The sequence below is a fragment of the Astatotilapia calliptera genome, chromosome 7 (genome assembly GCF_964374335.1).
Source record: "Astatotilapia calliptera chromosome 7, fAstCal68.1, whole genome shotgun sequence".
NCBI classification, from domain to species: domain Eukaryota; kingdom Metazoa; phylum Chordata; class Actinopteri; order Cichliformes; family Cichlidae; genus Astatotilapia; species Astatotilapia calliptera.
This window is the reverse complement of record NC_137428.1, coordinates 69,147,172-69,173,811: the sequence shown is the minus strand read 5'-3', so window position 1 is coordinate 69,173,811 and position 26,640 is coordinate 69,147,172. Positions and strand designations below refer to the sequence as shown.

General features: G+C 46.4%; 1 protein-coding gene across 5 annotated transcripts in view; it reads right to left on the bottom strand.

The window, feature by feature from the left end:
* The window catches only part of znf423 (zinc finger protein 423), a 130,952-nt gene that overhangs the window by 6,168 nt on the left and 98,144 nt on the right, over window positions 1–26,640 (bottom strand). For 4 of the 5 annotated variants that reach the window (XM_026176815.2, XM_080304001.1, XM_080304000.1 and 1 more), the window contains 2 exons: window positions 13,247–13,378; window positions 6,125–6,240 (listed from right to left, as the gene is read on the bottom strand). In XM_026176815.2, coding sequence (XP_026032600.1) covers window positions 6,125–6,240; window positions 13,247–13,378 — 248 coding nt within the window. The remainder of the gene's footprint in view (window positions 1–6,124; window positions 6,241–13,246; window positions 13,379–26,640) is intronic. The other variant, XM_080304002.1, reaches the window with a different exon arrangement.

The following is a 26,640-nucleotide window of genomic DNA, read 5'->3' as shown; positions in this document are numbered from 1 at the left end:
TCAAGAAAGTCCCATTTATCTGAGTGTTGAGGAGCAGAGAGAGAAAACGTGTGTGGCGAACAAACCAACCAAACAATAGTTTTTATGCTTCATTTTAACGACTTAAGTAATGAACATCTAACAGGCTGAATCTCCCAATTTAACCAATAAAATATGCTCCAACCCACGAGCTTCATATTTACTATGGGCTTTCTTTCTGTGCACTGTATTTAAAGTTACTCCAGCTGTGGCTTTTAGTCTAAAAATGAACCACATCTGTAAAGCTGACACATGGAAATGAAATGCGAGGACGCAGCTTCTCTGTTGTGAATATTTGCTGGTGTGTGACAGTAAACTGAACATGTTTGACTCATCAGCTGCTGCTGCTGAAGAAACGTCTGTGAATGAAATAAGTGAAAAAGCCGGGACACTCTGTAACAACTCCAAACTGCTACAATCAGCTGATGCATTCAAAACGTACTTAAAATGTTTCTGAGCCAGTTTACATGTAAAAGCAGTGAAGAGTGAACGAGAGGAGAAGACTGTGGTCAAACTATCACTGATGGCTGACGTAATAATGTCCCAGACAATCAGACTTACAGGGACCAACACATGCATGGAGGTGCAGTGTGTTTGCGAGTGCCTGTATCTGCCACAGTGTGTTTTGGCAGAGCTGCTACAGCACAACACTACAGTGCCTCTTCTGTTCTATGACACATTGCTGCTGTTTACCTGTCTCTCTCTCACACACACACACACACACACACACACACACACACACCAAATGACAGGAACCTGGTCCAAGCTGTTAGGACCCCTCCAGGCGTTGGCTCACATAGTGTCCGTTGTATTTGTCGCTCCACTTCATGTGCATCCATTTGTTTATCGCACCACATCAAAGTGACTTCGTGGTGGTGACTACGGCCTCTGTGACTGCTGCTGCCGATGCCTTCGACTGTTTTACGATTTTACATTCGTGAAAGCATAAATGGGAACGCGTACAGGTGTGCCCTCACCCCCTCATGGACATCCTTCTATGTAAATGCAACATGAACAAAACGTGCTTTGCGTGTGTGTAACGGTGAAGACTGCACAAAGTTCCTACAGTGTTAACAGCCACAGACACAATTTGGATTGAATTTTTCCTGGGGGGCGGTGACCAGAACATTTTTCTGACTTTCCTTTTAAAATATTTCTGTTGACATATTTAAGCTGCTTCTGCTTCAACCTTTAAACTACTATAAATGAAAACGCCTTTTATTCAGAATATTGTAGCGCTCGAAGCATCAGTGATGGCTGAGGTCGTATCAGCAGACGTGTTACTGTAATCAGCTGCTTCTGTGTCTCCGTGTCTCTGTCTCTCCGTGTCTCTGTCTCTCTCTCTGTCTCTGTGTCTCTGTCTCTCTCTCTGTCTCTGTGTCTCTGTCTCTCCGTGTCTCTGTCTCTGTGTCTCTGTCTCCGTGTTTCTGTCTCTCCGTGTCTCTGTCTCTCCGTGTCTGTCTCCGTGTCTCTGTCTCTCCGTGTCTCTGTCTCTGTGTCTCTGTCTCCGTGTCTCTGTCTCTCCGTGTCTCTGTCTCTCCGTGTCTCTGTCTCTCCGTGTCTGTCTCCGTGTCTCTGTCTCTCCGTGTCTCTGTCTCTGTGTCTCTGTCTCCGTGTTTCTGTCTCTCCGTGTCTCTGTCTCTCCGTGTCTGTCTCCGTGTTTCTGTCTCTCCGTGTCTCTGTCTCCGTGTCTGTCTCTCCGTGTCTCTGTCTCTCCGTGTCTCTGTCTCTCCGTGTCTGTCTCCGTGTCTCTGTCTCCGTGTTTCTGTCTCTCCGTGTCTCTGTCTCTCCGTCTCTCTGTCTCTCCGTCTCTGTCTCCGTGTTTCTGTCTCTCCGTGTCTCTGTCTCTCCGTGTCTCTGTCTCTCCGTGTCTCTGTCTCCGTGTCTGTCTCTCCGTGTCTCTGTCTCCTCTCTCTGTCTCTGTGTCTCTGTCTCTCCGTGTCTCTCTGTCTCTCCGTGTCTCTCCGTGTCTCTCTGTCTCTGTCTCTCCATGTCTTCGTGTCTCTCTGTCTCTGTGTCTCTGTCTCTCCGTGTCTCTCTGTCTCTCTGTCTCTGTCTCTCCGTGTCTCTCTGTCTCTGTCTCTCCGTGTCTGTCTCTCCGTGTCTCTGTCTCCTCTCTCTGTCTCTGTCTCTCTGTCTCTCCGTGTCTCTCCGTGTCTCTCTGTGTCTCTGTGTCTCTCTGTCTCTGTCTCTCCGTGTCTCCACCTCTCTCTTCGGTTTTGAATCACTTTTTCTTTCTGTGTCTTCTCCCTGCTGAACAACAACAAGTCTGGGGATTCAGGGACATCACTGTGCGCGTGTTTGTGTGTGTGTGCGCGCGTGTTTGTGTGTGTGTGTGTGTGTGTGTGTGTGTGTGTGTGTGTGTGTGTGTGTGTGTGTGTGTGTGTGTGCGCGTGCGCGTGTTTGTGTGTGTGTGTGCGCGCGTGTGCGCGTGTTTGTGTGTGCGCGTGTTTGTGTGTGTGTGCATGTCCCAGGTCCCCATTCTAATAACACAGTCTCCCAGTGAGCAGTGGGGCAGCTGAGTACGCTCCCCTGGAACGCCACAGGGATCTACGGATCAAATTCACACACATACACGCACACACACACACGCACACACACACACACGGACACACACACGCACACACACACACACGCACACACACACGCACACACACACACACGCACACACACAGACACACACACACACCCTATTGCCAGTTCAGCCACATCCACACCTTTCCATAATTCAGTCAGAGCGAGACAGTGAGGCTCTCGGATTCACACAAACACAAAGATAACATTATTCACAGACAGACTGCTAAACACAGCTCATTCCACATTGTGCTCTAATACCAGCAGCAGGCAGTGAACACGTCTCCCACCATATTCTTTGCTTTGCATTAACTACCAGGAGCACAGCTTTTTTCATAGATTTACATATTTTCTACTTTCTAGGTAGCCTCAACATGCAGCACTTGATGAGGAGCTGCACCGATGTCTTCATGCTGCTGTACTCAATAATATCATTGCACTATATATGTGTATATATGTGTATAGAAACCAACACACAAGCAAAAGGACCCCCCCCCCCCCCCATCCATCTTTCTATTCATCTGACCAGCGATTCACCCATCCAGCAGTGTTTAAATATTTACTAGAGCTAAAGGAAATGATGTTGCAAAACAGATGAGGGGAGAAAAGTGGGTGATTTAAACAAAACGAGGGGGAGAAAGAAGCATGGAGGGCAGACGCTGCAGTCTAGCACCCCCTGGAGGCTGAAGACGAATGTGACGATCAAGATGACTATCGGGGAACGAGGGAGGGAGCCAGAGCTGAAACAGAGCTGAACGACTGTTTAGAAACATCCACAAGAGGGAAATACAGTCTTCAGGATTCATGCGACTACCGTACATAATGTACATATTTGGATGGAGATGAAATACTGGAAATAACGCAGGCTAAAACCCAGTATAAGCTACGTTTGGTAGTTTTTAAGAATGTACATCTATTAGAGGAGCGAATGTAAGTCAGCCTTTTAACACAGATACAGTGATGCTAATTAGTGAGAAAAAAAGGAGCAAAGCAGGAAAAGAAAGAAAGAAAACAGAGAATGAGAAAGTCGTCTGTGAAGTCTGGGAGTAAAGGCAGAGAGATCCAGAAGGGCCTCACTGATCAGGGCCACAGCATTTTTTATTTACACACCCACAGACACACCAAAACATCTCTTATTTACCAGCTTACGTCTGCACTATTTATGGGGCGCTGGGGAGAGGCACAGAAGAGAGGAAGAGAGGAGAGGGGCTAAAATATGCATAGGGGCTGGTTCTTCTGGGACGGCGGCGGGGAGTCAGAGCGAGGGAGGAAGACGGGAAGGGAGAACGAAAAGATTTGAGTCTGTATGTGTCAGAGACAGAAGGATGTGAGCGATGGAGGAAGCCAGAACTTTGTATGCAAAGAGAGAGACGGAGAGAGGGGCTGAAGGAGTCAGAAGGGAGAGAGGATGATGCAGCGGCGTGTCCGTGCTGCAATTACCCTTGGGGTGCAACTGTGTGTGCACGTGTGTGCACGTGTGCGCAAACAGAGAGTGACATCATATGGCCCCTCGGAGGGGCTCAAAGAGGCCAAAGCCTTTGCTAGCCGGCCAACCAGCCTTCTTCATCCATCCATACCTCATTAAAACACGCACGCATACACACAAATGACATCTATTCCACTTACTCTCTCAGTTCCACGCGCGCACGCACACAGCTAGCAGTGGCATTAACCTCCATGCTTGTAGCTCTCCATCTCCCCCAGTCAGCCTTTCTGTCTAGCCCACTTAGAGAGACCTCCCATGGGGCAGTGGAGCTGTGGCAGGTCAGGCTCGGGCTTTTCACACACACATACTCACACACACTTGGGTCAGGACCAAAGAGTAACAAGATGGATTTAGCACCAGTGCAACAGCCAAAGAGGAGGAAGGAGAAGGAGCTGGGAAAAGCTCAGCGAAGGTGATGAAGCAGACACCTTCTATGATCCATGTTGGAGCTCGATATGAGGCGAAGTAATGAGGCGAGATTAAACAGGAAACGAGTCTGATCTGAACTAAAAACGGGCTAAAATATTCATTTTAAATACGAGCATTGTAACGCGTTCTTCTTCTTCTTGTAACACCATGAAATTATGAGCAGGAAATGTTAAACACAAACATGTTCATGAGTTTAGCATGGAAGCGTCTGCCCGCGGCGCCTCCACACAACCAAACAACAATCGTGTCAATTCATCACTGTGAAGATCCTGTGACCTGGTCAGACGGCAGGAGAGAAATCATCTGGTATAAGTGTGTGTGTGTGTGTGTGTGTGTGTGTGTGTGTGTGTGTGTGTGTGTGTGTGTGTGTGTGTGTGTGTGTGTGTGTGTGTGTGTGTGTGCGTGCAGAGAACGAGGGAGATGCGTGCGTGTGTGTGCGTGTGTGTGCGTGCGTGCAGAGAACGAGGGAGGTGTGTGCGTGTGTGTGCGTGCGTGTGTGTGTGCGTGTGCGTGCGTGCAGAGAACGAGGGAGGTGTGTGCGTGTGTGTGCGTGCGTGCGTGTGTGTGCGTGCGTGCGTGTGCGTGCAGAGAACGAGGGAGGTGTGTGCGGTGCCTGTGTGGACATTAACCGACAGGGTCCAGCAGTCACCCTGCTGTTAAATGGACTGGCCAGCCATATGCCCACCACCACTGGCCTTATATCATTGCCATTTTGTGTGTGTGTATGTGTGTGTATGTGTGTGTGTGTGTGTGCGTGCGCAGGGTAGCTGGGCCTTGCCCAAACTCAAATAATCATGATTACAAAATGTTTTCTTTTTGTTTTTATGTGGCTGACTCTCTCAGTTATCGATGAAGCCAGCACATCAACATAATACATATGTTACTGCTTTTTTGACCGATCAAACGTTAGCTGTGTCATTCTGAGGGGACGGCCAATAAAGATGTAATATATGAAACAGAGAAACAGGAAATAGCACCAAGCAGACGTGTGATGGTGCTTCTGCAGGTTTTATGGAGACACACTGACCCACAAACAAAAATGAATTAAAACTGTAAATATTTAGTATTTTACGTGGGATTAAATCCTGTGTACGTCTCACGTACAGATCCGTCGATGTCACGATGTTTCACCGCTAACAGTAGCCATGTTTGACTTCTCAGCTGCCAAAGGCTTCAAGAAATGGACGATGACAGGAAGGTTTACATCATCACAGACCTGGCCACAGCTGGTCCAGGACCCACTCTGGGGTGACTTATATCCACTCATCTCTTTCACACACACACTCAGTGCGTCTGGACCCTAAAAACACGAAGCATGCCAGAAGCCTGCCGGGCCTCATGAGGAAAGATGGAAAAAGAGGGACAGAAGAACAGGAACTATGTGAAAGAGGAGATGTGACAGGACATACTGAAGTTAGTGGATGTTGAGGAACACTGAAAAGCGTTTGCCTTGTTTCGGATATTTGCGGATTACACCTTCTTGTACAGTTGCACAAAGTTCATTCACTACAGTGTGCTGCAGCAACGTCTGCACTATTCTAATAATTTACCTGGAGCAGTACACAGATGGGAAAATTAGGTCAATGTCAACACAGAGATAGAACGAGGGTGTCCTACCTGTAGTTCTGTCTGGAAAAAGAACTTCTGTGGACACTGGGAACAGTCGTAGATCTTGTCTTCCTGACCGTGGACAGCAAAAATGTGTTGCTGGAGCTTGTTGGCCTGCACAAACACTGAGAGAAGAAGAAACACAGAGCAGGTTACACAGTGTTTATTAGATGAGGTCCTCGTGTGTGAATCGATTCTAGAGGCTTCCTCGGTTCTGTCTGACCGGGTGGGGGACGGAGCAGTCGGCCTGCACCTGAAGGATAGAGAGCAGTCCTCTGAGGACGCCAGCGCGCACATCCTGGACAGAGACGACAGACTAGAGTGAAAGACGTTGTCCCCTAATCATGGGATTTTTGGGGAGCCGTTTTGTGTAAGTGCTGACCTGACTGTCATGTATTTGGCTCCATCTGTTTTGCTTCTATTAAGGACATCAAGGACAGCCCAGCCTCTCGCTGATGCCGAAGACACTCGCCGAGTTTGGCTGACGGTATAAAAAAGAGTCAGTGGAAGGATAAACTTCAAAGCTGTTGTAATATGTGCTCGTCTCTCTTCAGGTTGTTACATAATAAATGTACATGCTGCCCATCACCTGAGGCAGTTACTTCTGCACGACAGTAAACCTTGTTTGTTCGTGTTTTTCACGATGTTCACATCTGGGCTTGTGTGGAATTTCATGCTGCCTTGACTGATGAGAGCTTTGGATGAGAAAGGACCCACAGGTGGTCTCATACAAAGGCTTCCCACCAGCCATGATGCATCTCAAGTAGGGCTGGGCCATATCATACCATTCACGGTAATACCGGTGTAATTTTGGCAACGATAGAAAAATGAAATATCGCGATAGAATATGGGTAAAACGCGCATGCGCAGTGGCTTTGTTTTCATACGCACATGTCGGAAAAAGCATGGCGGCGAAAGCAAATCGTTGAATGAAACAGATGAACCTGAACTGGTTTGTAAAAATGCTGCAGCTTCACTGATGTGGAACTGGTTTAGCTTTCGTCCGTCAGATACACAACAAAGCACTATTTTTGGTAGCGCATGCTAGCGGGCCGTCGTTATTACCGTGTTGTTTGGAAAATACGGCGCACTTAAAATCAATCCTTTGATTTTTCTGAAAGTCGACAGAGCCCCTTATAATCCCGTGTGCCTTATGTATGAACTCTGGTTGTGTTTACTGACCTCGAAACTATTTTATGTGCACGGCGCTCGAAAATCTGTCAGATGTTTCAGTGCGACTTTGCTACGAAGCCGCACCGCTTGATGGATTTTCGGAGCATTACGGCTATCGTAGGCGGAGCCTCGCGGAGTGATACGTACTGTGCTTCAACATAATATTACCGTACTGTGTGTGTATAACCTCTTTTTAAGTGTTGTGGATATTATACATGGTTATGCTGAGGATGTGTCGGCCAGTTTCCACTGGAAATGCCTTTTGGTTAAACTGTCAACGAGGAATTTGCATTTGCACTAATAAAGTTGTGGAGTTGTAAAGTATTTTTTAATTATATCGTCAGTTATATCGTAACTTTAAAATGCACATAAAAACAGCTGCTTGTTTAAGTGAAAATACATTGATGGATTTTTTTTGTACTAATAAAGTTGTGGAGTCGTAAAGTATTTTGTCTCGTGTCAATTATATCGTCAGTTATATCGTTATCACAAATTTTCAAATGTATATGGTTAGGGTTGCCAACAGTCCCTTAAAATACGGAATCGTCCCGTATTTCGAAACAAAAGTACACGTCCCGTATTGAGCTAATAAGGGACGCACTTTGTCCCGTAATACAGTGAGAATCAAAAGTAGTCTATAACTTTTAATGGAATTAACGCTTTGTTGGAAAACATAATTCCCAGCCCCTCTCCTGCTTTGTGACCAATGAGCTGACAGCACACTTATGACAATTCGAGTATGACAATTCAGATTACCGCTCATCTCATTGGTCGAGGAAAGGTCGCTTACGGAGAAAATACCGGAAGACAACAGATGACCACAACAAGAAGCATGGCCAACAGGGGAACAAACGCCGACACTGCGGTGCAAGTCTCGGACGACAGTACACCTAAAGCTGGGCAGACACTGTGCGATTTTTTTCAGTCACGTTATTCAGCTCCTGCTCAAACTGCACGATTGACTCGCAGGGTTAGAAGTTCATAGGTCACGATGCAGGTCTCACACTATACCACCCGATGCTCTGATGCGACCTGAGTCACACTGTGCGTCCATAAAATGAAGGTTATAACAGAAAATCTGTCACTCTCTCTCTCCGTCTTACACTCACACAGACACACCACCACCATCAACTTTGCTAAATTGCTAATGAAAAACATGATCAGGCAGCTGTGATTGAGCAGCATGTAAATCCAACTATTTTCATGGTTGTTGTGGTCGTGATAATTTTGTGAGGCCACATCAAAAAGGCTCGGATGAGCTTTCCAAAGTTCTACAAGTTGTGCCTCCATCACTTGTGTCCAGATCACACGCTGCACAGCCGTGCTGCTCCGTCTTTTTCGCTGACATTTGTGTTTGCGCGTGCGCAGTGTGACAAGCTGCGGTGACACCCTCACGACCAAGCGATTGATGATCGGGAGCTGGTCGTGAGGTGTCAATCGCTTCTCGTTACACCACATATACTACACGATGCACGACGCAGTATATGTGGGGCAGGAGACGGCAGGAGTCCAGCATTATGCTGGGCTCACACTGTGCGATTTTTGGCCCATTTTGAGCCGATTTTTGAGTCGTGCGACCGTTTTGGCGATCGGCCCGATTTTGGCCTTCATCGTGCGTCGTGCATCGTGTAGTATACGTGGGGTAACGAGAAGCGATTAACACCTCACGACCAGCTCCCGATCATCAATCGCTTGGTCGTGAGGGTGTCACCGCAGTTTGTCACACTGCGCACGCGCAAACACAAATGTCAGCGAAAAAGACGGCGTAGCACGGCAGTGCAGCGTGTGATCTGGACACAAGCGATGGAGGCACAACTTTGGAAAGCTCATCCGAGCCTTTTCGATGTGGCATCACAAAATGATCACGACCACAACAACCATGAAAATAGTTGGATTTACATGCTGCTCAATCACAGCTGCCTGATCATGTTTTTCATTAGCAATTTAGCAAAGTTGATGGTGGTGGTGTGTCTGTGTGAGTGTAAGACAGAGAGGGAGAGCGCGACAGATTTTCTGTTATAACCTTCATTTTATGGACGCACAGTGTGAGCACTCAGGTCGCATCAGAGCATCGGGCCGTATAGTGTGAGACCTGCATCGTGACCTATGAACTTCTAACCCTGCGAGTCAATCGTGCAGTTTGAGCAGGAGCCTGAATCGCGCGACAGAAAAAAAATCGCACAGTGTTTGCCCAGCTTAAGCCCAGCATTAGAGCAGCAATGTTTGTTCAGAGAAAGGGAAGAATGGGAAAAGGAAAACACCTGGCTGGAAAAAGTTAATATGGGCATGTGCAGTGAATATCAGCGCTATGTGGCCAGAAGTGTGATAATATAATTTATTTTGTGTAATAAACAACTGCAAGAATAGATGATTACAACAAATAGATGACTAATACATAAAAGTAATACATATTTTAATAATGATGATGAGTTAAGATGCGTAATCATGGGAACAAGTGGGTTTACAAACAGGAGCAGCTGATTAGCATCAGAAAAGCTGAAATAATACCTCAACTGAAGCCAATTGTACTAAATGCACTAAATGTGCACAGTTACAAGAATATTTTTGTTCTATTGTTTTCTATTATTTTAAGTTAAGCAGGACAGAGTTCTTTTAAAGAAAGATTTACTTATATTCTCAAAAGTTAAGCATGACAGGCTTCTGTTTAAGAAAGAGACCTGTTTTACTGTGTTAATGTTGTCATTTTGAGCTAAAAATAAATGGCTAAATGATCATTTGTTTCACATGTGTTCATATCACAAAGAATACACATCTACTTAAATCAAATTCAAGTCAAATGGTTAAAAATAATTTCACACACAAAAAAAGAGCTAGAAAATTCACCACAGTGGGAAGGGTGAAGACAACTGGGTCGCCCGGCCCTGGCCACGAGGTGTCCCTTATTTATTTTTCAGGGAGTTGGCAACCCTAATGGTGATAAATATTTTTGGTCATATCGCCCTGCTCTCAATCATCCAGGTGAGTAAATCCCAAAAGGTTGATCGAATTGATCTGGACGTAGCGTTTTCAGTGTCACTCGACAGGTGACCAACATGTCCTTACAAACAGCACATGTGCACAGTGATTCAGCGAGTTTCAGTCATTGTGCACATGTGCTGCTTAAAAGGAAACGTTGGTCATCTGGATGATGAAGAAACGTTTCTCCCACTGGTAACGTCCGGATGAACAGGATCATCCTTTTACGATTCCCATCAGTCAGTTAACGTATGCAACCAAACAGAAGTCCAGCTGCCTTCTAATTAACTGGTTAGGATTAACCAGTGATTACTGGGACTCAAAGATATCTCACCACTGATGGCAGTGACCTGAAGGGGAAGTCCAGCTACGTGTGGGTAAGGTGTCAAATTCAGGCTGTATTACTAAACTTGACTCAGGGCACTCAAAGTTGTCCTACATGATGATGTTTTGGGAGAGTAAGAATCAAAACTGACACTTAGCATACACTATAAATACTAGAGATGGACTGATCTGATATTACGTATCGGTATCGGTCCGATACTGACCTAAATTACTGGATCGGATATCGGAGAAAAATAAAAAATGTAATCCGATCCATTAAATATCACGAAAGCACCTCACAAAACTTGCAACACGCCGTAACTCACCTCAGAACGTTAGCACGTTGGAGCAGTATGCATCACGTGATAGAGCAGCTGTGGCATGCAGGACCTGTCGGTGGTCTGGATAGCATGTGGAGCTTCGCTAGCAACCTGGCATTTCATCTCCGACAAAGTTATCCCCGAGAGAAGTAAAGCAAGTGTGTAAGTCCATCTCTGAATGTTTGTAAAGCATTCCTGCGTTAAGCTTAACAAGCGATATATGGAGCGACTGCCTCTCCTGCTGCTACTTCAATCATGAAACTGCTTAAATGATCAGCTGATCGGCTTTTCTGTCGCGAGTCCGTCTCTGTTGTTTGCTTTTGGCCCACTTTGCACCAGAAAGAGGAAACCAACGGCTGAACAACAGCAGCACGTTTAAGCTTGATCAGCTGTTGTTAGAATTTATTTAATATTACTTTCTACTCGAGGATCTTTTTCTACGTAGCTGACGGCTGGTAACTGTGCAGGGGCGGATCTAGCAAAGTTTAGCCAGGGGGGCCGATAGGGCATGAACAGGGAAAAGGGGGCACAAAGACATACTTTTCTTTCTTATTCTCATTTAAAATGTCGAGCTTTTAATAAATAATTATCTGAAACCCAAAGTTTTAATTTGATGTAAAATGAATAGAAGTCAATTACTGTATATAGTGACTATTAAGTCTAATATACCCTAGTAAGCTATAGTACTTTTTCCTTTGAGAAGGTACCATCTGTGCAGTCTGCAATTTTGTTGAAGAAAGATGTTGAATCTATTTAATATTTCTTGAAAAATAATTGATTTCTGTGCATTTTTTTTTTCACACTGCATCAAATTAAGGTTGATTACGTCGATTAAGCATCATGAGGTGGAGCGTGAGGGGTGGTTCCCTATTTTTTATTTATTTATTTTTGTTGTTGCTGGGAGTTGGAACCCTATTAGTTAGGTTGCTTAATATTTACGCTAAGTGCTCTTTAAAATACCAGAATAGGGAGGATGGTGTAGGTTTAAGTTTATTAGATTGATCAGTATTGCTGAACTATGAAATATTTTTTTTGCATACAGGTATAACAGAATAGCTTTAGTGTAGTTGTTGTTTTAAACTTGAGTATGAACTTATACAAAATGCAGCAAGATATTTAAAAAACAGTTTTGTTGATTAAAAAACACTATCGGATTCATATCGGTATCGGCAGATATCCAAATTTATGATATCGGTATCGGACATAAAAAAGTGGTATCGTGCCATCTCTAATAAATACCCCCCCAACCACAGTCAAATACATCCAAAGCCAATGAAGGTTGACTGGAAAGGACGGAACATATAAGACGGAGTAAAGCAGTAGAAGGAACGAGAGAAAACAGGAAGCGCTGTCCTCAGAGACCGTGTGCTATTTATCAATAAATTATCTCTCCTTTTTTTAACTTCCGCGCCGTCTCACACACTTTTTTCCTTCTTTCTCTTCCCTTTGTTTCAGTAAACTTTTGGTTTTCACTGTGAGTGTGTATGTGTTGAATTATTAAGCCTCCCCACAGGAGTGGTGCCCATCTTACTAATTCATAAGCCACCAAGGAATAGAGTTAAAGTTTAAAGCGTTTGTGTGTACCTGGGGGGTAGGCACACAACACAAGACAAACTCAACAACCGAGAGAGGGAAAGAGAGCAACGGAGAGCCAGGCACAGAGAGGGAGATGGAACAAGAAGAAGCAAAAGCAAAGGTGCTGACTTAGTTTCTCCTAAAATAGGTGCTGAATGAGAGTGTGAACACCGCAGGCCTAATGTGGTCATCCAGCATTTTGTTTCTGCCCTCCAGTGTATTGCAAAGGCTGAAAGTACTCCATATTTGGAGACATTACTGTGTTCACATCTGCACACACACACTTCTGGTAGGGGCTTCTTTAGCTGCGGCGCCCTGCTGCGGGATCACTCCCACAGTTTGAAATGTTAAAACAATGAATATTGCAAAATCTGAAATGCCAAAGCCGTTCCAGCACATTTACTGAGCGCGACGCAGAGAGAGACAGCTCTGAGCCGCAGCAGGTACAGCAGCTGATAAGGATGATTCAAGTGCAGATATTAACTTTACCAGGCTGAGCACACCCCTTTGGCTTTCAGACGGTTTTATTTAGCACACAATAACACACAAAACAGCGAGGACATTTTTCTTTTCGCCATTGCTGATGGCGAAGCATCTGTACAAGCACAGCTGTAAATCTTCACCAACACGAAGAACAACAGTCACCTGTCGTGTACGTCATCAAACTGATGACGTTTAAAATCAAAGCAGACTTTGGACACAAGAGAAAAGGACTCGTCTGTGCTCTCGTCCTTGAAGGTAAATGTGTGAGTTTGCCTCTCACCTGTGAAGCAGACGGGACACTTGAAGGTACCTCCCATGCCTTCGAAGCTGTGCTCTATCAGGTGGCAAAGCAGCTTGGCAGGTGAATCAAACATCTGGTTACACAGCTTGCACTCATGATTGATGCCTTCCTCTGCAAATAGGAGACAGACACGCGTGTGGAGGCCGGATTAGACGACATAACACGGGAACACATGACATGATATCAGAATATTCATACAACATGCACGGTGGATGTTTTCTGTGTGCTCTGTCAGATATGCACACAATGGCTTTAGACTGTTTACCATTCCAGTATTTATAACAAGGAATTTATAATAAGTAATATCAGCGAAATGATGGGAGGCTGTAGTTTGAGCAGAATTGAAAGGACAATGTACGGAAAACTGAACTGAGAGACATTATCCTGCTCACGCTCCGAGAAGAACCAAAATCTTTCCCAGCTGGTAATTGCCTGTCTTCCCCATCGGGTTTGGGGATGATCTACCCCTCCTACAGCTATCCCTTGCCTCCCTCTGTCCTCATTATCTGTCCTTCCCCACTGCAGTCACTCATCCATCCCTCACTCACCCATTCCTTCCTCTGTGTCCCCCTTCGTCTCTCTTGGTCCATCACTCTCTGATTAATTGGTACGGCTTCCAATTCGCACTCCGTGCGACTTATTTTCACGTACAGTATTCGGATTTCCTGTGTAAGACTTGGTCACGCCTTACATTTTGTATCAAATTCAAATTAAGATTGATCGGTTTGTGACAGCCGCTAACGGTGCTCCATAGCTCATCACAGCAGCACTGTAGTATAGATGAGAGATAAGGAGCTCGCTGCGTAAACATAAAGAGTTCTGAACGGAGATTAAATGTAAATATCATCGAGCTTCATCACACGAGCAGACGTCATCAGCCTTCGTCCTCTCTAAGGATCATAGCAGTGTTACTGCGTCTATTTTAAGATGGCGTGAGTGACATCACAACACCCACGGTGAAAGGTGGGCGTGCACCCCTTGACGATCAGGTCTCCTGCCCGTTGTCCTTATCACCATTGTACCACACAGGACAGACGCCCCAGTCGCCCACACACACACAAGCACACCAGAGGCCCGCCCTGCCCGGAGACATCAGATGGCGTCTTCTGTGGGGCAATCTGTGACCTCCTGAGGAGCCGCACACACGTACACACAAACATGCGAACGCACAGAGCGCGCGATCTGTGTCTTTTCCCTCGTTTGTCACTTATCTCGTGTCCTGTAAGTGCAAACGTCCACACACACACACCGACACGGCAAAAGAGTCTGTGGAAGTTCAGCGTCAGAGCTGCAGGGGATCGCAAGGTTAATAACGTCTTCAATCACACATCCATGACACCCATACTGACTAATACACACAAACATGCACACACAGATTCCTATCTCTCTGTGCCTCAAAGGCCGACACGAGGGTGCCCTAATCCCGTCTCAATAGCCACGGGGGAGAGTGTGTGTGTGTGTGTGTGTGTGTGTGTGTGTGTGTGTGTGTGCGCGCCACATGGGCTTATGTGAATGAGATGGTATGCTCCGTGGACCCCAAACATCCCCGTTCCCCCGCACACACACAAACCTCAAAGGCTGCTGGGTTGTGTGGGGCGCCAGAGTGTCCGAGACACACTGAGACAGATAGAGGTTCATTATCATTTACTAGGAGATTGAACCAGCAGGAGAGAGTCACACGGAGCGAGGCGCACAGAGAGAGAGAGGCGTGTGCGGCTCTACCAGCTGAATCAATCGTCACATTTTCATTATTTCCTTAAAAGGACGCCTTTATTTAACAATGCATCATTTCAGCTGTACAGAAGGTGATACGGAGGCAGAGGGCCAACGCTGTAAGTAATGCCTACGCGTCAGTGAGCTCAGCATGTGTGCGCTTGTGTGCACGTGCGCGCTTGTGTGCATGTGTATTGGGGGGCTCTGTCGAAGCCACTTTAAAGCTCGTGTCCTCAGTGGGGGCAAAGCTCTCTTCAGAAGTCGCCTCGCACTCTCCCACGCTGCCAGGATCAGAGGGAGCGGTCAAACATCAGCCACCCTCTCATGTACACAATGATGAGTCCAACATCAGCGCTGCTCCAGGTTATTGTGCAGTTGTTGCAGTTACACAAACTCACATCGTTGCACAAATCAAGCAAAGTCGTTATGTTTCTGTCGAGTTGACAGGTGGGTGGGGAATTTCTTTTTAATCTAAGGCATCAACCAGGGTTGTAAAACGCATTATTCCCTCATGATGTGATCATCTTCTTTTCTGGATTTAGCCAATAACGCTCGTATTTTATCAGCCAGTAAAAAGGACTGTTTGATTCGATAAGCACAGATGACGTCAACAAAAACAGAATTACAAAAGAAACCTTTGAAGCTAATTATTGGTCAATCAAATGTAGGGAGGGTGAAAAACAGGGGCCAAAAAATACGAAACTAGAGAAAGAGAGGGCGGCAAAACGCACAAAGAGAGAGAGAACTGAGGGGAAACAGTGAGGTGCAGAGAGATAATTGGGCTGTCCGGCACAAGGGCATGGAGAGAGGCCTCCATCGCCCGTGTGTGTGTCCCATGAAAGAGTTCTCTTTTCTGACAAATACATTGTTTTGATCAGTGTGTGTGTGGGGACCACTGTCTCTGTGTGCTGTCCCCCTCTGAGACACAGTCCGTGTGTGAGTGTATGTGACCCATAGTGAGATGACAGAGTCATAGAGCATCCTGCCGCTACGCTTTGTCTCACAGAGTGCATTTGATCCACCACCGCACACACGCGCACACACAGACACACAACCCTGGGAGGCCTGTGCTGGGACAGAGAACACAGGGGAGAGCGGGATGAGAGGGAGAGAGGCAGGGTGAAGGTTAGGACTCTGAGTTTGTTACCACCCAACACAAAATTAACTTTTCTCTGCTTTTTAAATGCACATCAAAGCAAATCTATGCTTTCAACGATAAACCAGTTATTAGTGGAACATTTAATCGCACTCTTTAAATAAATGTCATGCTGCTATACTGTCATTTAGAAATGTGCGTTGTCGAACATGTATTCTGCCATGTGTCAGGAGCTCTGTCTCCTGTCTGTAATCGTACATTTATCTAACAGCATTCGATTAGCATATCAGACAGACAGAAGGACAGAAAGACAGCACAGCTACAGCGTGATCACACACGAGACAACGCTGGAACCGCGCACACAACAGCTGCTAAAGTTTCGCCTCAAAGAGGAAATATTAGCAAGCGAGCAAACAGTGTGAGTGCAGTATGTGTGGATGGGCAGAAGGCAGCAACAAGGAGGGACACAAGTCCAAACTGCAGCCACACTCATCATTACAATTCCTCCAACACAACCTCCCCACTGCTCGTGTTCTCCCTCAGTCTCATTGTGTTGTTACCCACCTCTCTCTCTCTCGGCTAATTGACGAGAGGAGAAGGACCAGGTGGCATCATACCCGTCACACACACGCACACACACACACACACACACACACACACACACACACACATAAATGAGCTCCTTGGTTTGTGTTGGGGGGTGACTCCCTAAGGCGCTGCCTCTCCTCTCACATGCTGCACACAGCTACGTGCATACACAAATATCTTAACCCTTTCTTAGTCTCGGCTGGGGACTCCTGTGGGTGCCCGGCCCCCACACCTTGCACCGTCCCCTCCCTCTCTCTGTGAATAGCTGCTGGGGGTCTCTGGGGTATCTACCTTCCATTACTGGCCTTCCCCGTTCCTGTCAACCCCCCCATCCCCAAACTATATGAATGTGGATGTGTGTGTGAGAGCAGTAAATTGTGTGTGTGTGTTTGGTCCCTGGTGGTGTAAAGGCCGTAAACCAAGCCAGGCGACTGATGGGGAGGACGGCAAGAGAGAGGCAGCGAGATAAAGGGAAGGAAGGCTGTGGAGAGGAAAGGAGAGATGACGGGACGGACGGGGATAGAGCAACAGAGGCGTCGGGAGAAAGAAGAGAGCAGTGGACGGAAGGAGGAGGAGGAGGAGTATGCACCTCTCTGGGGGGCTCGCTCAAGGTGTGTTTCCATGGCAACCAGGGGCAGGGGGGGGGGCGATGCGCGGGGTGTGAGCTTGACCCATTGGTAGTGTGGGGGCTGGAGAATACACACATGCACACACACTCGTAGAAACACACAACCTGCTGCAGTGCTGGAGGGGTCCCAAGAGTGCCCCCACCTTTACTCACCCTCTCTCTCATACACACAAACACACACACAGAGGAAGAATGCTGCAGTGCTGAGGTCCCGCGAGTACACAACACCCACACACAGTCTCCCTCCCTCCCTCCTCTCATCTTCCATTTTCCCTGTTTCCATCACTCTCTCTGTGAGGTAACTGTTAATATTTTCATCATTTGTTTACTCCTCATCTGACTCTGTGGATTTTTTACATACTGCTGAATGAAGATGGGATGCTGAGCTACAACGCCCGATCTGTGCATTTAAACACACCAGTCTGCTTTCAAACGTTTGAAGGCACCATCTCTCACAAACGCGTGATGGAGACGGTAAAAGTGCCCGGCGCAGTGTCTGCGCGCCTTTGGTAGTTGGGCTTCCTAGTCCCTGTTCATCAAAGCCAAGCTGCTCCTGAAAGGTTAAAGTTCAGACAACGAGTAGCACAAACCACCCGCCATAATGCATGCACACACACACACACACACACACACACACACACACACACACACACACACACACGCACACGCACACACACGCACACACACACACACACACACGCGTCTGGTTTGCTATCCTTGTGGGGTCCTCCCATTGACATAATGCTTTCCCTAGCCCCTTACCCTAACCATCAAAAATGAGTGGCTAACCCTCACCCAATTGTAATCTTGACACTAAAACCACATTTGAGTGTGAAAAATGTCTTCAACCCTGTGGGGACCTGAAGGCTGGTCCCCACCAAGATAGGGAAACCGGTGTACACACACACACACACAGTAGCCTGTTAGCCTAATGCAGATACATCATGATTTGGTTATTACCTTTCAGTTCTATGGACTCATTCATGGTGTCTGCAGGTGTACTGTGGGGTTGATGGTGACAGTGGGCTGTGGGCAGAAACACTCAACTCTCACCTTTTTGACAGACACATAAAGAGGAAACAAAAGAAAGGAGTGATGCTCTTTAAGTGCAACATGGGCCCAACTTTGGGCTTTTTTGGAAGTAAGGGCGCACTGGAATTTATGAACTACTCGTCTTTATACAAGAGAACAGGTAACAGCTCAACGCTTTACGTGAGACAAAGATGAATGAATGGTTATCCTCGTCCCTCCTTCTGCTCCTTCGCTCTGGACACGGTCAGACCCCGCAATCACCGTTTTCAGCAAAAACACTCGTTCTCACACATTAATACACAAACACAAGCAGACAGACGTATTATTGGCAGACGGGAGCAGCATATGGCGATGACCAGTTTGTGCACAAATTGAGCATATTTGTGTAGTGCAAAAGTGCATGTGTGTCTTGGAAGGAGACTGTGTGCATAATGTGCGTGTGTGTGTTTGTGTATAGCAGCTTGGATTTTCCCTATCAGATTACATAACAGTAGGAAGCTGGAGCGCTCGGTCCTGCCGAAGCCAAGAGCCTTCTCGCTAACACACACTCGCATGTGCGTAGATTTCCACAGACACGCACACAGAGCGTACGTCGCTGCCGTCTCACTGGTTGTGGGTTATTGAGGGATACAGTTACATTATGAACGCATGACTTTATTAGCGTCTGCTAAGCTGCGCTCATATGTTTTTGTAGCAATAAGAAAATGAAAGGTTTTTGTACTCGTGAAAAACGTGATTTTTTTACTGAATGAATTTTTAAAAGTTGTCTGTTTCGCGTCATAAAAGGTCTCAAATATTTGAATCTTAATGCTTAAAATAAAAGTAAAGGAATGCAAAGAAGTGAGTGACACCAGCTGCACTACGAGATGCACGTCGCACTGAAGCAGCGGCTTCTTTGTTGCTCGTGAGAGGAGATGTTAAAGCAGCGCTTTGATACTGAAACCCTGCACAGAGTTACAGACACGCCAGCAGACGACGCTCAGCGTCATCTGGAGAGCACTTGACTGTAACAACAAGCAGCTGACATGTAAGTCTTTGTATTAGCATATGTAATTAGACTTTAATTAATATTCAGGAGAGGTGCACACATCATCGCTCCGGCCTTGGAATCATTGCTCAGGACTTTCACAGGAAAACAGGGAATTACCGCTTTCTCCAATAAGCACACAGAAAGCTAGTAACACACTCGCACACACACACGCACACACACACGCACCTCTTTTTAGCTCGTTAGCAGGGATGAGAGTAATGAATGCAGAGTATATTTGTGTTTAGAATCTTAATTGAAAGCTTGAAAGTGGCCAAGAGGGAATAAGCCTAATCACTGTGTGTGAATAAACCATCAACACACACACACGCACAGACACACACACACGCCTGCCACTCCCTTGGACAACATTTAAAAGTGAAGTACCTGTCATTCTCCAGTCGTCCATTCTACCCTCACTCCTCCTGCTTTTTCCACGCTCGCTCCGTTCTCCCATCTGTTTACATATGTAAAACACAACTACAGCCCCCTGGATGCACATCGTCAGTGTGTGTGTGTTAATCTGTTTGTGTTTTGATGCTAGTTAAAGCTATAGCAGACATCCACAAGGACTTATAAAGGAGTTTATTGTGGGTTAGGGCACGTCCTTAATTAATTACTGGTATTTTTATTTTTACTGCAGGTGTTTTTTATTCAGTCGCAGCCTTTGCTGGAATATTGTGAGCGTGTGATCCACATCTCATGGAAAAGAATCCATTTACAGCACGCAGGCAAAGTGAGTGACCTGTGAGAAAGGCCGGCTGTGGGTCGGACCGCACAGCGCAGGTCTCAGGTAAATATCTGAAAGGCACGTTTAGATTAGAAAACACACACACGCACAATCATCAGTCTTCACAGGTTAAAAAGCATGTCTGTATCCAAGGCTAATCACCAAGGCAACTGTAATCAAGGCTCTGATCTAGTTGTCAAGGTGATGGAGAGAGGGTCACCCCTGACCGTCTTTTCTCTGAATGACTCCGTTTTTCAAACTGCTATTGATTTATATAGACACGGATATTAGAGTTTAAAATCCACGGCTGTGCGTGTGTTACGCAGAGAGAGACAACAACGCCACAACGACGCAAAATGACGGCAAGTGCGATGGTTAAAAATTCAATAACCGCCCATTTTTGGGGGGAAATCTAAAAGAAATGTGTGACTGTGTTTACCTACCCACATCTAATCCTATCCTGCTGTTTAGTGGTGTGTGTGTGTGTGTGTGTGTGTGTGTGTGTGTGTGTGTGTGTGTGTGTGTGTGTGTGTGTGTGTGTTTCTTTAATCTGTGCTCCCAGGGGAAGTCAGGGGGAGCTAGTAGGCTTATCCTCGCTGCATCTCTGCTTCCAAATACCACTAAAAAGCTCAACTCCATTCCACAACAACTAAATTAACACACACTCACATACACACACACACAGACACACACACTCACACAAAACAGCAGAAGAAAGCCTGCGAGACATACTTAGTATTCCTTTAACCAAGACTCCCCTGCATGCTCCTCCTCTGCACACATGCTGAATGTGATGTTTAATAACGCAGTTATTACAGGATCGAACCGAGAGCTTTCTCAAACTTTCACACAGAACATCAGCGTCCATGACTGCTGTGGATCGTCCACACGTGATTTTTACTGTAAAAAAACTGACAGAGAAAGGAGAAAGAAGGAGGAGGAGGAGGAGAGGAGCCAATAAGAGCTCACAGCAGGATGCTAATAATGCAGCTCCAGCTGTTCCAGTTAACCTGCAAACTGCCCATCTGGACCCAGAGAGGCAGACAGGAAACTGTACGGAGACACACACTGATGTATGGTGAGACACAGGCAGAGAGTGCAGAGCAGCCTGTGAGATATCAAACAAAAAGCTGAAAAATACAGGCTTCTCACAAGGATGTGGTTTTTATGCCGTTTTATATTAAAACACAATCACTGAGTGATGGAAAAGACTGAAGAGGACGGAGGCAGAGGGAGAGCGAGCCGCTACATCATCAGCTGTACGGGCTGGACGAGCGGGCGTGGACACAGGAACACAAACACACACACGCGCCGTAAGAGTGACCTTGGTCTCGCCTATCTGTCCTCGCCCCCTGCCCTGGCCAGCTAAATCCCCCACCGAGCCACCCTGCCTGTCTCTTTTACACACACAATCACACACACACACCACAGTGCCATACTCGGTCGTGCCAAACTGAACCACGCTGTGCTTACAGGAAAAAAAATAAAAATAAAACAGAGACAGACATGAAGATGGAGGAGAGCGAGGCTAAAGAGTAGAAAAGAAAAGGAGAGCGATGGAGTCCAGCTTTCTTTATTATTGATTCCAAAAACTCTCACACACCAAAATACGCTCAACTTTAACACAAGACGCGCAGCCAGCCAACTCTAACCTTCCCTAAAGCACAAATGTATCGCCCACACACACACGCACACATAGCATGCTAATGAAGACACTAAATCACTACCAGGTCATGTGTGGAAAAGCCTGCCAGATACCTGCATCCATGGCTAGAGACCTCCCTCAGCCACACACTGTGCGCGTGTGTGTGTGGGTGCGTGTGTGTGTGTGAGTGTGTGTGTGTGTGGGTGCGTGGGTGTGTGTGAGTGTGTGTGTGTGTGTGTGTGTGTGTGTGTGGGTGTAAGAGTGTGTGGGTGGTTGAGCAGCAGAGATTGAGGATGCCTGTTGGCTGTAAACATGACTGGTACTCGAAAACAGAGCAAACACTGAAGAGGCAGAAAAACTACTAAACAGCAGCACGAACAGTGGAAGGCGAGCTGCGGATGGACAAGGAAGGAAGGAAGGAAGGAAGGAAGGAAGGAAGGAAGGAAGGAAGTCAGAGTGGGTCGAAGAAGGAGAACGGCGCTCATCTTTTTCCTTTTGCACTTGTATTTCTTACTTTGAGGCAAAATGATCAAACCCCAGAGGTTCGCACCCAGGAGGTTTGTTCATTGTTCACCAGTAATTCAACACAGAAGGCTTCATCTTCGGCACAGCTCAGTGTAGCAGCAGCTCTACAGCCTTCATCCTACACCGCTAACATGAAAGCTCTGCACTGCTGCCGGTGCCTCGTATCGGTGTGTACCCAGGCTCCCTAAGAACAGCTAATCAAGGCAACGCTTTAGTGAAAAGACGTCTCCAGCTGGGTGGATCAGGTAATGATCACCTTACCAGAAGCACAATCACCCCTGAATCATCAGCATCAGCACGGTCACCTCTATAAAGGAACAAGCAGGTGAGTGGCTGCCTGCTCTGAGTGAGCGAGGTTGCGTGACCTTGTGAGATTAAGCAGCAGTGTAATCTGATTATGTCCAATTACTCTTGAGTTATTTTGTCTCCGAGGGCTACGGTATGGATAATAAAGAGACGCTGGGCTGATTTCCTGTCAGAGGCTTCGTTTGACGGCCAAGAATGACACAAAGAAAGAACAAATGTTTGTTAGTCGCTGTGCTGAGTCACCGAGATCAGGTGGAAACTCGCAGATGAATTATTCATCGAAGGAACGGAGATGAGCCGTGACGCCGCACATCTGCATCCGAGTTTAAAAATGACATCGTTCGAAAGCAGCGAATATCGTGGTGCCGGTCCAAGACTAAGGTTCTCTTTCTTTTACATCTTCACAACATCAGAGACGAGGCGGAGACGCCACAGAGAGCCAAACTGCTGCTACTGACCTACGAGCACAAGAAAGCGTGAGGAAGAGTTGAAGAACGTACCCACGCAACAGTGCAGACGAAACACTTCTTTATATGCATGAAGATATTTGGTGGATTCGTCTCCCTAACACACACACACATATATATACACACTATTATGATAGTGAACTCTAGTATAGCGTAAATAATCCTGTTAAATAATACAAATAATAACTTGTTTATGCTTTCAGACAGAAACACGAGCACAAACACACACTCCTCACTTCTGTCAGCCTCAAATACAAACAAATAAATAAATGAACACAATGTTATTAATTATTCTGAGGCAGGAATCAAATATAAATGTGTCTGGAGATTTGTGTGTGTGTGTGTGTGTGTGCTTCTAAACAGACTCCCCAAAGATCAGCAGAGAGGCATACCAGCAGAGCAACAGACAGAAGAAACAATGCAGAAACACATCGAGAGGCAGATGTTGGCCATGTACGAAGGAAGGACGTGTACATCGTCTGTGGGCGTTACTGCAGAAAATAGGATTTAAATAGCGTGTTCTCTGCAGCCCTTTGACTATGCAAAGGTCCCCATCAGTTTGACAGCAGCTCTGTTCTGCACAAACAGCACAGTAGATGTTCATGTCGAGCTTTAAATCGCCGACAGCAGAAACTGACTCGTACAGCTAATAACCATAAAGAAAGCTGATCCAGGCTACGTGACGGCACAATCTGGATTAAAAATTCAGACACACACACAAGTGCTCAGCTAAAAACACTCTAGCAGTCTATTTAAGAGAGTTCACATGCAGAGCAGAGCCACTGCTGGGGCTCATCGGCTCTGCCTCTCAGTCACACAAACACTCACATCGTCGCACGCATCCGACACGCTGCCGCTCCGCCTCTCTGTCGAGGCTTCGCGTTATATCGTTAATTACACTTGACACCGCTTCTTGTGCGTTTTATATGTGTGTGTCTACGATGTGTCCCCAGAGGCTCGAGGGGGGAAAGCGAGGTTCAAAGACCCCCCGCCACAAAGCTAAATCAATATTAATACATGCTCACGCACGTGCGTGCTCACACACTTCCAACAAAGAGATGTCAGCGCGGTGGTTAGAGGGCATTGTTTCACCGTCTCTGCGGTGCTCTCCTTGCTTCTATCGCACCGTCTCTTCGTCGCTCTCTCCTCTTTGGATGCAGCAGAGCTACACAATGATGCTGCTCCCATCAGCTCAGTGTTGTGTAGAGAAAGCAAACAGACGCCTTCCTGGAAGTGACGGGTAAGAAGTACACGAACACTTCGTCTCCCAACCTCGGCATGCTCGTCTAGCTTCTTTGAGACGCTCCATCATTGCTGTGCACATATTCCACCTCAGTACTGTGTTTGGACGCGTCGCTCGTTCTCGTGGCTAACATTACAAAATGTCTGCTTTTGCTGGCGAAACAACTCTTCCCTAATTGTTATGGCATCACCTCACAGTTCACATAATCTCCAAACTCTCACAGCAGACATGAATCACTTTAAATGAAACTGAATGTGCACTGTTGAATAAAGGCGCACTCGCAGGCCTGCATTTGAACGTTATCCTGTTATGTAGAAGCAAAAAAGCCATTTTGATAAAGCATCATCTACGGTGGGCTTAACTGCAAGGATCACATGAATAGAATAAAGAAAACAGTTTGCAGACTTTAAATCGGGCTGGAAGTGTCCAGTGAGACTGTGGAGCTTCTAGAGCCATGCTTACAGAAAACGCTGCACTTGGAGCAACCGTCAAATCTATTTTTAATTAAAACTGTATTTATTAAATTGGTTAAATTGAAAAATACACCAATCAGGTTTGAAGTCCTCGCTCAGCGTGACTCGTCGGCCCCACAGCTGACACGCTCGGGCTCAGTGATGGCCTGTGGGTTTGTTTTCACTCAACAATGCATAGGTGTTAGCGATTATGGGTCGATGTGAATTACACACGAACACTTGTTTGCATTAACTGGAGCGCACGCACACAGACACACACACGCAAAGTGAAAATAATTCTCTAATTCGTAGCTACACAGCAGCTGGAGTTGGAGACGCGTCGCCCAGCCTGTGTGGCTTTTACTAATTGCCTCTCCACCCAACCATGCTCGACCAAACATCGGCTCATGGCTGACTTCATAGAAGAGCCTCTGTGTGTGTGTGTGTCAGTATTTTAGCGTTGTGTGTTCTCTTTGTCCTTTGTCACTCAACGCTCATCAACATCAAAATAACATCTGTCAACTTCTGTACAAATACACCTGACAGTCACAGCTGACGCCTGAACACACACACACACACAGACACACACACAGACACACACACACACACACACACACACACACACACACACACCACGCCTCCAACTCGAAACAGTAAAAGCTCGTGATTTCACGACATGCGAGTGTGTGTTTTTCATCTTACTGGAGCACATCTGGGTATATTGTGCTCGCTCTGCTCCAGATGTGTGTTTTTAACCACCACAGGCTACATCACACCTGGACACCACAGAGACTCTCGCACACAAACAGACACACAAAAAATAGAAAAACTAATGACCCATGTCACCCATAAACAACCCAACCCAGGGTCTGAGCTTTCATATGTCTGAGAGCTAACAGAGGCTTGTCTGCAGAAAGTTCATGTCATTGCTTTCATTGCTGCGGCTCTTTCCCTGCACAGAGGAGGCACTACCTGTGTGGCCCCAGGAAGGACCCTCCTAATGACTTAATTGAGCTAATTAACAATGATAAGACATCCAATCAGCACGCTGGCTTCCTGAAGGCTCTTGTTTGGAGCTAATTAAAGAACCAATCACAGCAGGAGAAGGGAAGGTGCTGTGTGACAGTAACAGGGTGAAAGTGTAGCTCATATTTTTATTAGGTCTAAAATTACAGCAATGACACTAACGTCAGACACTGTGTTAACGTTGTGTACTGGGAACCAGTGCTCACACTGGTTTCAGCGCACGGTTTGTTCATGTTGTTGACTTTTGTAGTGAATCACCTTTAAAGCACCGACTTTTCCCTTTATGAATAATTTAAAAAATGAATTCTTAGGGTTCGTATTTCCGTGTCCTCCTGTTTCTAGTATCTAATTTGAACAGTCATGTTTATACTTATGTTGCTTCACTAATTTCCTCCCACCATAGAAATACAACAACTAACTCATGTAATCAGGTAACGGTGGCTCTTTCTTATCTATGACTCCCTCCTTTATACGTGTGCGACTCTTCTGCTGCTTCTACGACTCAAAATGTTTTCGTCACGACTGCGACTACGTGTGACTAACTGCAATAAAAATTACTTGTGGAACTCCTGCATTAACCCCCATCACGGTACGCTCCCCATCGCTCCCTCCTCTTCTCCGTCTTCCAGGGGTACTGTTCATGCAGCGTGGAGTCCTCTCTTCCTCTCTCTCAATCTGGGCTCCGTGCTGTGCCGGTTTAATTGCAACAGCACCCTCGTGTGCCAGTCGGGCACTGTGTGTGTGTGTGCGTGTGCGTGTGTGTGTGTGTGTGTGTGTGTGCGTGCGTGTGCGTGTGCGTGTGTGAAGAGATGGAAGGAGAGACCTCCTCAGAGTGTTCAAGGATAAGCAGCAGGGTGTCAGGCCACCTTCCTCTCTCCTCTTCCACCCCGTTTTC